The sequence below is a fragment of the Ochotona curzoniae genome, unplaced genomic scaffold, assembly GCF_017591425.1.
Source record: "Ochotona curzoniae isolate NIBS_2020 unplaced genomic scaffold, NIBS_Ocur_1.0 scaffold_3835, whole genome shotgun sequence".
In the NCBI taxonomy this organism is placed as follows: domain Eukaryota; kingdom Metazoa; phylum Chordata; class Mammalia; order Lagomorpha; family Ochotonidae; genus Ochotona; species Ochotona curzoniae.
The window spans coordinates 15,416,498-15,432,470 of record NW_024467114.1 but is presented as its reverse complement, the minus strand read 5'-3'; the positions used below and the strand labels follow the sequence as shown (position 1 = coordinate 15,432,470).

General features: G+C 43.7%; 1 protein-coding gene across 2 annotated transcripts in view; it reads left to right on the top strand.

The window, feature by feature from the left end:
- Nucleotides 1–15,973, top strand: part of HECW1 (HECT, C2 and WW domain containing E3 ubiquitin protein ligase 1) — a 273,623-nt gene that overhangs the window by 240,549 nt on the left and 17,101 nt on the right. For both annotated transcript variants that reach the window (XM_040964952.1, XM_040964953.1), the window contains 2 exons: nt 13,731–13,829; nt 14,431–14,560. In XM_040964952.1, the coding sequence (XP_040820886.1) occupies nt 13,731–13,829; nt 14,431–14,560 (229 nt within the window). The remainder of the gene's footprint in view (nt 1–13,730; nt 13,830–14,430; nt 14,561–15,973) is intronic.

Genomic DNA, 15,973 nt, shown 5'->3' with positions numbered 1-15,973 from the left:
CTTTGTTGCACAGGAAGTTTACATTTAATTTCAGTATCTAAAACAGTGAAAAATGGACCTTCTGGTCTTCTCCAAGGAGGAGAGGTGTCTGGGTAGTTGGTGGCTCAAACTTATCTTTCCTCCTTCCCAGTTCTGTGCAAAACAGTTTGAAAAAATACTGTTGTTATCTGCAATTTTCACGTCTCATTCCAGCTCTCCTGACTGCTTAGCCTTAGGACTTCTATTGCCTTTGAAACTGGACCAGGGCAGCCGTGTGTGGTCTGGGTTTGCCCTTTGCCACCAGTGTGGTTTCGGGCAGTGGTGGTACCCTTCAGTTCCTAAGGCAGTGTACCACACAGCAAGAGGCAAACCCAGATTTAGACTCCTGCTCCAACTTCCAATTGCTACATGGTCCTGGATACAACTCCTAATTCACTGGGGCCTCTGTGTCTTAAAGGAGGAGATGAACAGTGCCTGGTATAGTCTGAAAAATGTGTCCCTCAAGCTGGGGATGGTGAGGACAGTTGCCAAGGTGATATTAGTCGTTGGTGAGCAGCTTGGATGGAATGAAGATGTCATTAGAAGGCTTGAAAGAGTGGATTTGTTCTCTGCTTTCCTCCCTCCTGGCAGGCAGGCGGCCATGTCTTCTCTGTCTCCGCAGAGTCCTTCCTCTGTGAATGTGAATGCTTGCTTTCTAACTTGCTCTTCTTGTAAGACACTGGTCCCATTGGATTAGGGCCCGCTCACATAACCTAATGTTAACTTTATTACCTCTTTGACTATCCTCCTCCCAGGAGTTGCATTCTGAGCTACTGGGAGTAACTTGACCGTGTAGACTGGGAGAGTGGGGAGACACAGCTCAGCCTATAGCAGTACCCACTCTGTAGGGTAGCTGTAAAATCATAGAAGACATAAGTGTCATGCAGTAGGCATTTAACTAGTGGTAGATATTCTCACTTTTCCCTTGAAGGTGTATATGTATTTTCTAGAAATATCTGAAGGTCTTCAAATAATTAGATTGGTTTATTAGATCCAGAATTCTTAACCTGATCACAACGGGCTAGTTGAAGCCAAATACTTCTTCATTGTAGGAAACTCTCTTGCACTTTGGAAGATATTTAGCAGCATTCCTGCCCCCTGAATACAGTAATCCACTTCCTGTTGTGACAGCTGAGAATGTTTCTGGACATTGTCACATGTCTCCCAGGAAGCTCAGATGCTTTGCTAAGAATCTGGTTTTCATGTTCCCATATGGAAAGAAGTTGGGGGAAAAAAAGGGAAAGGATCCAGTGACACTTCTGCAGGATAAAGGATATTTGATGGGCCCATGGCTTTGATGAAACATTTCAATTGTGGAATGAGTCATTGCTTGAAAGTGTATGTCCTTCAAAATTCACGTGTTGGGACCCGGTGCAGTAGCCTAGTGGCTAAAGTCTTTGCCTTGAATGTACCAGGATCCCATATGGGCATGGGTCTAATCCTGGCAGCCCTGCTTCCCATCTAGCTTGCTGCTTGTGGCCTGGGAAAGCAGTTGAAGACAGCCCAAAGCTTTGGGACCCTGTACCTGTATGGGAGACCAGGAAGAGTCTCCAAGCTCCAGGCTTTCAGCTTCAGATCGGCTGAGCTCTGGCTATTGCGGCTGCTTTGGGAGTGAATCATCACACGGAAGCTCTTTCTCTCTTTCCCTCCTCTTCTCTGCATATCTGACTTTGCAATAAATAAGTAAATCTTTAAAAAAAAATTCACATGTTGGAACTTTTCAGCCAAGGTGATGGCCTTATGAAGAAGGGCTTTGGGGGAGGTTATCGCATCCAGAGCTTGACCTTCACCAATAGGGTCAGTGGCCACGCAGAGGAGGTGGGAGCAGGTGTCTGGAGCCTCTTGTTCTTCCCCCTTTTGCCATGTGAGAACACAGCGTCCACCATCTCAGAAACAGAAGGCAGGCCCTTACCAGACTCAGAATCTACTGGTGCTATGACCTTGAACTCCTTTGCTTCTAGAACTGTAAGGAATACATTTCTATCATTGATAATTTGCTCCATAAATGGCCTTTTTAATAGCAACAGCCATGGCTGAGGCAGCATGTGTTAGAGTGGCTCATTGTTGGAGTCCACTGCGCTCCTGTTCAGATTCTCTGCCTGCCCAGCCAGGAGAGGCTCTCCTACTTACTCGTACTTTGTGTTTTGCTGTAAAGTTGCTTCTGACTCAGTGAGAGGACAGAGCTCAGACAGAGGCCACGCCCCTTGAGCATCAGGCTGGAAAGGTCCCCAAGAGTGTTTGGGACTTTCCAGAAGGGGAGGGGTGAGCCCAGCCCCAGTGGGGCAGCCACTCACCGCTCTGCTGCTGTGTGGGGTATCACAGGCTGAGTGGAACAATTCCTGAGCAAACCCCTGGGAGGGAGGCCGTTCTGTGGAGGCAGGAGCCTCGCCTGAGGCTAAACCCTGGAAGCAGCCCACAAGAATGTGCACTGAGCAGGGGGAATGAGAACCAGGCTGGCCTGGCCAGGAAGCACGGAACTGCTTGCAGGATGTGACACAGCACCGAGGGGGAGCTGCAAAGAATCCAAGCTCCACTTGCGCAGTATTTAGCTCCCCAGCGCCAACACAATTCGTGTTCGTATTTTCCCTAGCTGTCTGTAGTGTGAGTTCACTTTCCAAAGTAGGGTTGCACTTGTGTTTTTTTAATACTGGCAGTAAGTGACCCTGAAAACTGCCCTCTCTAGGAGCGAGGTTATAGATTAGAGGGAAGAGTCTCGGGGAGCCCAGAGGAGACAGAAGAGAAGGATGCGCAGCTCAAGTGGAGAGACGAGCCTTGACCGACCGACAGCCTCTCTCTGGGGACTGAAGGAAACAATAAAATGTTGGCTTCAGGTGCACTATTTGTTGAAGTGGAATTACAGGAAGACAAGAACCAGAGGGAGAGAAGGGTTGGTGATATATGAAGATTAGACAAAGGAAAGATTCCCTAGTGGGCTGCGGGAAGGTCAACAGTGACCGTGACTGCTGCTCACAAGAAAGGCAAGGGAAACCAAATAGGCCACTTCCTTCCCTCTGCTGTCTGAAGAAATAATCTATTCACCCATTTTTCCCAATGTTCGTGAGAAAAAATAGGTAATCCTTAAGGCAAAAAACAAAATCTTCACTTCTTACTTTCATACCCTTTTTCTTATCTCGGAAGAACCAGTTTTAACACCAGTTTTTCTCACCAGCAACTGCAGAGCCTGTTTGAAGTGCAGATCCCTGTAACCCACCCCAGTCTGGTGGCCTGGCACCTAGACTTAACCAGCCCACTAGGGATTCCACTCCCCTGGCAGGAACTCTGTCTTTCAGGCCTGCCTGTAGCCTGCCATTTCAGGAACCCTTCAAACAGTGAGAAGACAGCAGCTGTTTCACAACTTTCACACCCAGAAATGGAATCTGTTACAGATAGAAACCACAGATGTCCACATTCATGAGAACTTACAAAACATGAGAGGACCCACAATGAAACCAGTGACATTGGGGAAGGCATAGAGGCATACGTTGCGTGGGAAAGTCATGGAGGATTATTGCACTTCAATCTTGAGGTTGAAAACGGCTAATTGTTTTTAATTAATCAAAATTTGGGGAATAAGGAAAGAAGTGTTATAGAGGTGAGTTTTTCTCTAAATTTAATAGAACTTAGTAATTATGAAGCATTTTTCATCTTCAAAGAACCTATTAACGTTAAATGATTCTTTGTTTTAATTCTCCTGTGAGGTAGGTAAGTAAATGTTAGCATTATTAGCCCTTATTTGTAACTGGGAAGAGATGAATGGAGAAGCTGGGACAGGCCATGCAAACCTAAAGCAGAAAGAATTTTTTTCAGTCTACTATAGAGACTGAAGGTCTAAATTTTCAGGTCTGTCTCGAGCTAGTTCTGTGTCCCTGTGATATCAGAAGGCCGATCATATTAGAGAAACAGTCAATACAAACAATTGGCAACTCTTAGCAACAAATAGAAGGAGTTGGTGTCCTACACAGGAAAGGGGATGACAACATGTGCCTCCAGGTTTCCAGAATTTAAATCAAAAGAATCAAAGTTCATTTAATTGAACAGAATGTTTATGTTGCCTGGATTAAGCACCCCAATAAAAAAAAAATAGGGATTAAAAATGAGGCCTTGATTTGCAGCCTCAGCTTCTTTTTTATGAAGACATTATGGCTTGTTATGGAGGTGGAAATCAATGCTGCTTACCTTAAACATCAAGGACAAAGAGTCTTTTCTCCAGATCCAACAAAAGAATAAACTAGACTGTATCTGACACCATGACTCAGAAATTTATAGACTTGACTCTTACTGTAAAAGTTAAGAAAGTTGAAGCATCGTTCAAATCACTGAAAATGCTCTTCCTGTGCAATGTAGGCATTCTCTGTTTAAATGCCAAGTGGAGTGAATATTTTGTCTTGGACTGCCTGTAGATGTTTAACAAGTCAAAAAGATTTTTGAAATTTGTTTGATACTTTCTATTTATTGGAAAGCTACATATACGGAGAGCTCTCCAACTGCTGGTTAGACTCTCGGCCCTCAGCAGATAAAGCTCAGCCTTGGAATTTCTCTCCTGCCCGACTTGCGTTGCATGAGAGGAAGCATGTATCCAGAGGAGGAAGAAGAGTGAAGGGTTTGACAGCCAGAGAAGCTGGACTAACTGGAGGGACAGGGTTCAAAGTGAACCATTTAGAATGAATTCTGTAAGGGTAGAAAAACAGAGTCATCTGAAAACAAAGTCATGGAAAACTGGGCAGTGGTGGAGTAGCAGCGGTGGCAGAAGTACAGTGTTAATTAAGCTGGAAACAGAATCCAAGTATCCAGATGTCGTCAGGGTCTGAGAAGGGGGAGGAGGATGATTGGTGGAGCTATATGAACCTAATGATCAGGTTTGTCATGTGGAAAGACAAATGGGAATCCATGTGAAACTCCAGGAGGGAATGTGATGCAACACTCGGGAGCCTCTGGTGTAAGCAGAGAGCCGATCCAATAGCTGCCTTAGTATCATCAGCCACGCAAAGGAAAGGATGGGTGGGCTCTCCATTTTCAGATGACGAATAGCAAATGTAGGCTCCAACAGTGGCTTTCCCAACTCTGTGCTGTTTCTACCAAGTATCTCAGCAACTAGCTCGGTGTAGGTGGTAAGCAATAAGTACCTTATGATTTTGTTGAAAGATTGAATGAATGTATGAAAATCCTAAAAGTTGTTTTGGTTTCATGAAATTGATTATTTTCGGTGAGACAGGTTAATGCTATTCTGCATGTTGATTGGTGGGTCCTAGGCAAGTGAGGCACAACATTTGCACAGTGAAGTACTTTGGGTTCTGCATGAGGCACAATGACATTGCTGTAGGTTATGGTCTGTATTGCTCAGACATATAAGGCCCAAATCTTCATCTTTCTGCATTATCCAGTTGTGTTAAGACATCACAGGCTTCAGAACATTCTAGTTATCTGAGCAGGTGATTTTATTTTGTCAATTTTTGTGCATAATTCTTGGCATAGAAATAGATCATGTCTCATTCAGAAACTAGATAAATGACCCCATTTGCATGAAGCTAAATGTGTTATTTTAGCACAGCTGCTTACAAGCTATTTGACAGTGTGCTTAGTGAGAAGCATGCCAGACAAATAAGAAGGAAGGGTGTTTCTTGGGTTGACTCCTGTACTACTAGGGCTGCTAGAGTAAATTACCCCAGATTGGGTAATCTCTAGCCTAGAGGCCAGAAACCCGCAGTTTCAGCAAGGCCATGCTCACTTGCAGTGCTGGACGGAGAAATCTTCTCTTGCCTTTCAGGGTCTGGGAGCTCTAAGGGCTCCCTGGCTTTCTTAGGCTTCACTGCAACCTTCACCTATGTCTCCACATGGCCATCTCATCGTCTCTGGGTTTTGTCCTCTTTGTCCCTTAGCAGGAAAATTTTCAGGATTCAGAGCCCACCCAGGTAGTCTAGGATGCTCTTAGCTCAGGATCCTCTACCTAATGCCATCTCCAAAGATACTTTTTCCAATTAGGGACATACACATCAGTTTCAGAGTCTAGGATCTACACACTTTGGGGAAGGCCAACATTGAATCCACTACAGGTACCGGTTCACACACTTTCCATCATAAACATGCCCAAGGTTGACAGTGCAGTTATGCTTTGCACTCGGAGCCTCTAGAATGTCTACCTGAAGAAATCACACTGCACTCACAAGAGAATTCACTAATTCTCCCAAACATCCCCCCAGAGGCCTAACGCAAAGAATCAGCATTATTCCCACCAAGATAAGCGAGGAAACCGAAATGAAGAAGGTTCCAGTTGCTTGAGCAACTAAGGCAGATTTCAGAAAACAGTCAGCCTGGAAACCAATGACTGAGACTCAGGAAACAGGCGAATAATAGACACTTGAATCATTGAAACATGAAACTGAAAATGGAGCTACTTTGTCCCTCAGTAAACCATACTGGCTGATTGTGTTCAGTGGTTTGCTCAGTTGTTTGAACTAGGGAATATGTGCATAGTTTGTATGACTGGCAGAAATGCTCTCAGCAGTGTCTGGAATGGTGCAGAACAGGCTGTTGGAGCTCCCACGATAAAGACTACTTCGAAGAGAAGATTGTTAAACCCATTCGGTATCATCCATGAAAGAATCTTGCAGACCTTTTTTTATCACTGCTCTCTGAGCAAGGTCAATTATAATACAACACAACAGAAATCAAAGGTGAAGGTCATTTTACATTTATAGGATATTTACTCTCCTGGGTTTCTGTTTCTCGGGCCCTTTCCATATAAATCTAAGATAATCATGCTAATACATCAAAATAAAATTGACATGTTCAGTGTTAATCCAAGCTAACAAAAATGATGAGTCCAAAAAAAAAATCTGCTTGCTACACTTTGAAATGATTGACTTTTGCCATGGCCATGTTTTGTTTTGTTTTGTGGAGATTTATAACCAAATCAATACCAGTGTGTTATTAGCAATTTGGTAGTGGTCAGAGGCATCTTTAAGTCTGCAGAATATATGTTCAGAAGAGCTTTTACTAAAATGGAGCTGCCCGCTTGACCCAGCAGGTTGCAAAAGCATCCCAGTTCTTTTCATTCTGCCCATGAAGGACAGATACTAGTGGAGAGAACTTGGCAGTAGTAAAGCTTCACTTTCATTTCAGTTGCTAATTGGCAATCAGAAGATAATATCCTTTCATTATCTTGTGTTGATTAAGTCTCTGTCACAGCAGATGAGGAAAGCTTAAAGTTTTCTCAGCTAATTTGCAAAACTGTTTCTACACATGGGGAAGAATTGAACACTAAATATAAACTATGCCTTGTATCTCTGTTATTTCAACAATTTCTGCAGGTGTGGAAGAGGGAATTCTTCGCACATCTCCCAAATATTATCTGAATAGAGCTGGTTGTGAATAATAGACCATACCAACCTAACACAGACTTGAGCTACATTACACTGTGGCCACCTGCTCGCTCAGCATCCCTGCTGACCTCATTATCACCCAGAGCTGTGCCATGTCAGAAATGGAAGGCTCTAATGTCCCACCAGCCATCACTCCATAGCCAACCTTCCCACCTGCTCCCCCACCACAATTGCTCACCAAGTTAATTTGCACCTGAGTGGGCTCTCCTTCTTCACTCCAGGCCTCCTAAACTCCTTTTCCTGCACACACAATTATTCTATTTCATTTTTGCTCCCCAGCTGATGGGTAAAGCCCTCTCACGGATCAATATTGTAACTCATTTTCCTTTGTTTCCTAGCACTAGAAAAATTGAGCTATTCTCAAGATAGTACCATTCTAAGTCATGGTCTTTAACCTCAGCAGGCTCTACAGAGAAGTACACTGGCCTGAGGCCACCATCCTTTTCAGTAGCCTAAAAATCAGGATGCCAGCCCACTAATTCGAATGCAGGACACAGACATCTCAGCTACTAGACTGAACACCCACTTCTCTTTCATAAATTTTTCCACAGGTTTATGTAATTGTGCTCCACTGCAATAAAGTCAAATGATAATCTTTAATTTGATTCAGCCAATCTAGATTGAGCCCTTACCCATGCCAGGCATTGTGATACACAAATACAGTTTGTCAGCAGGAAGATTTGCCCTTCCAAGATAGCAGGAGACCTAGACTCAGCACTGCTCAGGACTGGCCGCATTCATACTCTTCGATCTGCAATGAATATTTTGTTCTGGGTATCTGAGCCAGTGTAAGAGACCAAATGTCCCAGTCTGCACACAGCATTTATTAAACAGATGACTTGCCCTCCACTAGTTCCTGTACAGTCTTCAAGCACCTTGATAACTGCTCTGCACAGTAGGTGCCACTGTGATCCCCATGGATGGTGAACAGCTTTTCCAAAGCCACACAGGTCAGAGAAGACAGACGGACGCAGCCTAACATCAGTGCTCCATAGTGCACGGCTTGTCTTGGGCTTTTGTGTTCTTGTGAGATCACAGATTGATTCATGCGTTTTTGAAAGTCAGGACTACATGTCTTATGGGTAATGGTCTGTCAGAATCCTGGGGAGTTTTGAAACATATCCAAGATAGAGGCAGAGGGCAATTCTCTTATTGCTCTGCTGCCAGGGAAGGTACTGCTTCTGGGCCATCAGCCATGTACCACATGGGCCTGGGGCTGGAATGGAGAAGAGGTTGAGATTCACCATCAGTGGCTAGAGGGAATGCTCCTCTTATTCTCAGCCACCTCGCCTCATGTGCATTTGCTTACACTGAAGTGCCTGGGGCCAGAGACCCAACTTATGAAGAGGAGTTGAATGACATCCACCACAGGAATTCAGGCACATGTAGGCATGTCTGGCATGCATTCCACAGAATGATGAGGAGGCATCTGTGGGCCGTTCAGATACCTTGCAGCTCAAGAGAAGAATGGCACAGTCAACCGGCATGGCCAACAGGGCCTGAGATGCAGGTGCGAATGAAGAGTGGTGACAGGCCCTTCACCATGCTATAGCCTTGCAACTTTAAGAATTAAAACACAGCGAGGCCCCTAGACTAAGCCAATACAGCATGCAGTTCCCACTGGCACAGCTGCTCCAAAGAGCAGAACTGGGGGAGCAGCCTTGGAAGCGCCTGTGGCGCTGCAGCATGTGGGTCACGAACCACACATGCAGTATGCTGGAACACAGAGGTGATCGGAGCGGTGTATAAGCCTGGGTGCAAGAACAGGGCCACCCCATGACATCACGTGGGACTCCTTGGCCTCTCAGTGACAGAGGCCCTGAAGGCTCACAAACGGGGGACTAGACCTGGGGACTTGCAGCCTGCAGTGTTAAAGCAGTGTGTATACAAGCACAGGTAGGGGCTCTGCTGCCTCAGGACGAGCTGCTTTTGACTTCTCCTCAGAACTCTGCTTTTGCTAAGTAACTTAGGTTAAAGCATAAATACTTTTTGCCAAAATCTGGGTATTTTCTCCTGTTGCATTTCTGCTACATGCATGGACACAATGTCTGAGATGCAGAGATCAAAGGGAGCATGCTACTTGCCCATGTCCTACCTTCTGAAGTTTGTAACCTGTGTTATTAACAAACGAAATCCATTTGCTGACAAGCAGTTGTTCACGTTAGATGAAATAAATAAGGAATCAAAGAGGCACACGGAAGGTGTCCTCTGATTCCTGGCCTTGTACCCCAAGGCAGTTCGTCCACTGGTATAAGATTCACATTCCAATCCATCCTTGTCAAGTTATTGTTTTGGATTTGGGTCGTGCAGCTGCTGTGTCTTTACATAAACACATTCCATATCATAGTTCTTTGCTCAAGAGTATGTTTTACTGTGTATCCTGGGCTGGCCAAGAGCCATTCTGTCTGTGTTTATATAAAGCCAAAGCAAATTATCAGAGCTTGCTTGTACAGTTACAGAAAAATGGATCTAGGGCCTATTCATTGCCCACATCAGCTGTGAAACCATTGAAATTTTGTCCTTAGAAATTTCATCCTGTGATCTACCCCCACTCAAAGCAAATAAGCAGGCTCTCTGTTGGTGGTCCATTTTGCGGTACCCTGTCCTAAGGAAAACCCCGTCTCCTGCGCCCTGTCTGTTTCTAGTCCAAGTTTAAAAGAGAAGCGAAAAGAGAGCTGGCAGCAAAGAACCGAGTAAGACACCAGATTCCACTGTCTTCCCCCTGGTACTCATGACTGATCCAGGGTGACCATCCAACCGCATTACAACAGCGAGCTGTGCTGGAAATGTGGACTCATCTCCAGATACATGGCACGCTGCTTGCAACACTTGCATCCCATATCATGATACTTGAACTTGAGCCTGATTCTTGGCTTTGCTTCCAATTCTAGGCTTCTGGTAATACAGAACCCAGAGTCAGCAGAGAGTGGTTCAAGTACTGGGCTCCTACAACTTGCGTGTGAGACCCAGACAGTTTCTGGCTCTAGACCTGGCCCGGCTCTGGCTGCTATGGGTATTTAGAAAGTGAACCAACAAATGCACCGTCTCTCTGTTTCCCTCTCTTTTCTCACCTCTCTTTTCCCCTCTCCCTCTCTCCTTTTCAGATAAATATATATTAAAAGGAAAATAAAGAAATTTGGATCTAGGTCAGAAAGACTCAAGAGGTCTCCTGGGGCTTTCTCACTGTTTGCAGGGAGAGTGAAGGAAAGAGAAGCTGAGTGACAGAGAGCGGTCGCCTGTGTCCCTCATGTGCCTGCAGCCTGACTCTGCTCCTTTGCCTGGATCTCCTGAGACACCACCATGAACCCGTGCTGGATTCTCCCTTAGCTTCAGCTGAAGATTCTGTGAACCAAAAGATTTTTAAGCAGCACAGGAGATGTTAGTGGCCAACATAAAATAATACAGCAGGAACAGGCGGCATTTAGAGAATGTTTTCCCAGGAGTGCGGCCCCAGCAACCAGAGAGATAGTAGCCTCTCCATTGTTTAAGTTCTTCCTTGAAACCAAGAGCTGGCTTGGTGTCAGGCAGGTGCGGGTTGGTTTCCTCACTGTACCTTTTGCCTGGGGCAAACTATTGACCCTTGGTTTCCTAACCTGCAAGACAGAGATAACAACAACCACAAGAGGATTGTTGCCAAGATTAATGAGGTATTATAAGTAACATTCCTTGACCAAACAGGCATTCACTAAGAGTTATTGTGCATTGTTCAACTTTTTGTTTGTAAGTAACTACAGGAACTAGAACTGATGGAACATTGTGAAGAGAAGTGATAATCAACGACCTTTCATGTTTGCATCATTACATATTTTGCTGAGTTAGAGTTTATTCTGTTGAAGATTTGTTCTTCTAGGTTTATTGTGAAGAATTGTTTTTTTCCTGAAAAGTAACGAATATTATTAACTTTCCTCCTCCCTGTCTTTTTGGCCTCAAAACTAGTTTTAATAATAGAATTCCTAATATTAAGCTATCCTTTGTTTCCTAAAATTCAGCATCCTCAAACACTTTGCATTGTCCTAGAAATGAATTGACAGGTTCAGTTCTCATGTTTTTCATTCAGGATCTTTCTATGCACAAGTTCATGTTTTACGTTTTCTTTAATGTGTGGTCATCTCTGGATTCCATTTTGTGATTATAGTTGCTCACCATGATGATTTAAGAAGTTTCCCATTTTTCTGGAATGAAAATGGCAGGAAAACATTTCACAATACAGGGATCTTTTCTGTTACCTGAAACATGAGAAAGGACACATAAGTTCTAGTTTTAATATATAAAAAGATAGATTTTAATATATAATAAATGCAACCTTAAATATATAATTACATGCAATTCCAACCTCAAGATTCATTTATTCATGTTTTGTGTTATGTGAATGGCAGAGACCTTCCATCCTATGGTTAACTCTGCAGGTGCCTGCAACAGGCAATACTGGGCCAAGTCATAGCCAAACGTCAGGAAATCTGTGGGTGACAGGGACCTGGATCCTAGGGAAGTCACCTGGGGACTCCCAGCGTCCACATAAACAGGAAGCTGGATCAGAAATAGAGGCACAAGTCCAACCAGGCACTGTGACACGGGCTGCAGGTGCACTGAGTGGTGTCCGAGACATTGGTCCCCCACCTACATTTTAAAGGCAGTGCTTCTTCCTCTAGTTCTAGTTGACACCATGGTGATTAGTTTATTTCGGTTATCTACTTCTTCAACACATTTGGATGCGTTGAAAAAATAAACTTTGTATCATTTTACTAAAAATAGCATTTTTAATTAATATTTTCATGTAATTTGTATCTGTTCTTGCTACCTGTCATGATTACCAAGCCTCTGTTTTAGACCCTCAAGGGCCAATACTAAATGAGGAGGGCTCTAGGCTAGATACTTTTGTATTCACCTTTTTCTATATCGCTGTTTGGAGAATCCCAGTCACCTGCACCTACTTGGCCATGCAGTCACCATCATGTTGGACGCCTCTGTTTCAGTTTCATGTACAAGGTTGGGTTGGCCAGTATTGGAGTTGAAGACATATGACTGTGGTGATCATGTCAGGAACCAGTTACTGGGATGTTCAGAAAAGAGCACTGGCAGGTACATAAAACTCTGGTGGGCAAGCCCCTTGATGGGCCCGTGAGCCCCTGTATCCACACTTTCCTTTGGCACCTGCATGAGCTGCTGATTGCTTGTAATCTCTGCAGAGTCATCAACACTGGTGTATTCATGCAAAAATCACAGAGTGCCTCAAACATACATTTCCATCTCAATTATTGTCATTTATAGTTATGTTTATTCTGTGAAACAGGTAACCTATCCATTTTACATTCTTATACCACATATGCAGTCTTTTGAGTCTAAAACAAACAAACAAACAAAAGCTTCATCAAAAGCAATGGAATTGTGCTTGTTGGAAATTGTACCTGTGAGGATCTCAGAAAGTCAAAGCCAGTCCATGTTTATGTGAAATCTAATTAGGAAACAGAGGGGGCCCTAACTGTGGAGAGAGGTCCTAGAGAGAGCAATCCCATGTCGAGGGGAACCACAAGGTGTTAGGCCAGGCAGACAAGAAACTGGTTTAGGAGAGGGTGATGGTGGGATCAGACTCCACATGGCGTCAGCACTTAGCTTAGCAGAATGCCATCAGCAATCCCAGGAGGCTAAGTGCCCAGTCAGAAGGTGAATCAGTAGAGTGGCAGAGAGCCCTGCATCTGGGGGTCTCCGTGATTATTTCTTCCCCACAAATACCTTGTCCTTCCTTTGTGTGGCTGGCAGTGTTAAGTAGCGGTGCTTGCTTCACTTATCACGCTGTGGTTTCCTGTAGCTCTTCCCAACTGTCTGTGAGAAAAACTGTCACTTGTGGTTTGTGTTGAAATCCGTCACCTCCCAGCATGGAGGTGGGTATGCGTCAGGTGATGCATACACACATAGAATACTTGAATGGGAAGGATTCAGTGTCCGGAAGATGGTTTGTGTGCGTGTGTGGGGCGGGGGGTGGGGGGGTTGAAGTCTTCCTTAGGGTCAATGTGGACTGTTTTAAGTTCCTGAGTGCCTCTTCATGGTGCTTTGCACTCTTTCATGCCCCAACTCTGAGAAGAGAGTCAGGGTCCCTGGGAAAGTGCCGTTAGTACATTTCAGGCAAAAAAAAAAAAAAGCACTGATTATGGTAAAACATAACAAGGAACAGAATGTGTGCCTGCCCCTCTCCCCCCGTCATCAATGGGAAGGTTCTATAAGGTGCTAAAGGGAAGTGAGAGGAAGCAAAGAAGAAATAAGTCGAAAACAAGCTAAAAATATTCAACAGCATCAGTCCCCAAAGACTTACATTTCTCTGCACCATTTGTGTTCCAGGTTCAGGTTCAGCGGGCGCATCCTAGGCTTGGCTCTGATCCATCAGTACCTTCTGGACGCCTTCTTCACAAGGCCGTTCTACAAGGCGCTGCTGAGACTGTAAGTGCCGTCCACCTGGCCGTCTGCTGGACTCTGGGCCTGTCCTTGCTTGTGCTTTTGGGTGGTTCTTCCCCTGTTTTGCCCCAACCATTCTGTACATTTTTCTGCTCATGTCCTGTTCTTAGATCACAAACACCATATAGGACAATGAAAAGATCTTTGGACATTGCAGGTAGGCATGGGCGAAAATTCTACTTTCAGAACATCATGTCATAAGTCCATTTATTTAAAAATAAAAAATTGACTATAAATTGGTTTATGTAAAAATATAATAACAATACAAACATTACATTAAGCTGTTAAGTAGAAATAATCTGTTTATCTGGTTGTAAAATACTTTTTCTCCAATGGAAAAGAGTCCATGAATCATTAAGTATTTCCTATTTATCATTATAAATATTTCCACATTTCCTTTCAAAATAAAATGAATAAATTAGAAAAATATTGAAGGATCTGATTCTCTGGTACATTTAGAACTTTCAAATTGTTAGAACAAGTCTGCTACGTCTGAGACAGAAGTGACGTACCCACGTTTTGAGAGGAGGTCTCGGTGGCCATTTCTTTGATAACTGTTTGCCTTGTTCCCTTTGAATTCACCCAGGCCTTGTGACTTGAGTGATCTGGAATATCTGGATGAGGAATTCCATCAGAGCTTGCAGTGGATGAAGGACAACAATATCACAGATATCCTAGACCTCACCTTCACTGTTAATGAAGAGGTTTTTGGACAGGTTTGTGTGAAATGGGGCTTGGAAAAGGAAAGGTGTTTATTATTGTAGGTTAATAAGCACTTAACATAAAATATATCATCTTACTATTTAAGCACATACTCCATATTGTTAAGCAGATTTACCATTTCTGGCCCTCTTGTCTCCAGAACTTTTGCATCGTATAGAACTGAAACCCCCCATTCAACAATAATTCTCCATTCCTACATCCCAGCTTCTGGCAGCTACCACTTTACATTCTGCCCCTATGGAAGTGACCACTTCAGCTACTTCATATATGATAACGTCCTTATGATAGAATTGCCTTCTCTTTTAAGTACTATTACATCACTGATGTATTTGATGCATTTTATTTATCTGCTGTGGTACTGAATACTTTTTTCTACTCCTGGGCTATTACAAATAATGAACATAGGTGTACAAATATCAAATATATGTCCCAGGCCTTGCTTTCAGTCCTATTAGTTATACTGAGAAATGAGCTGAGCAGTTCACACTTTAATGGGATTTTGCTTTTAAACTGGATAAAAGAGGGGGGCTGTCTCCTTTTGCAACTCCTCATCTTGCCCTCTGCATTTTTCATTTCATGATGTAGTCCTATGCATGGAGTTTTTTGAAAACTATATGAAATAATAAATCAGCATTCTAATGACATATTCCATACACATGTGTAGTATTTCTATTATCTTTGGAACAAAAGGAATTCTTTTTTATACATACAGCATTCATCCTTTAAAGATGCTTGCATTTCAATAATATTTGATACCATAAAGCATCCTACTTGTGTCCTACACTTATCTAGCATTATCTCTTTCAAGCAGATGAGTTAGTGTCTTAGAAAATGGAAGCATCGCAGCCTGAGCCTGGTAACAACCAAGGTTTTGAGAAGCTCATTTGCAGGAGCCCCCAAAGCCTGAGGCAGTTGGGGTGGGGTTGTGACTGACTTCATGAGCACCTTGTATGAATGTGGGCTGTGTGCTGAGTAAGTGGGTGAGAGCTGCCCACCGCCTGCTGCTGACCGCTCGGCACCCACACTGCAACCCAGAATCCTGGCTGGGCTCCGGAGAGCATCAGTATCTCACTATATTCCCTTTGGCTAAGCAGACCTCTGCAAGAGGCTCTTTTACAACTTTGAGGAAACACCGTTTCTCCCAACTGTAGAAAGCACATTTAAATATGTTCAAGTGTATGCTGCTTGTTAACTGGCCTGCTTTGTACTAAATACACTACTCATGGGACGTGACGACTTTGAGCCTGTCCTTCACATCACCCAGTGACAAAGGCTGAATTTATGAAATATACACAATTCTTGAACAAGGTGCATTAAGACAGCTTGGCGTCTTTCTTTAAAAGTTTTATGTTACATCCCCAGCCTTACACATTACACTGAAGCAAACTCCAATTACAACAGAAAAA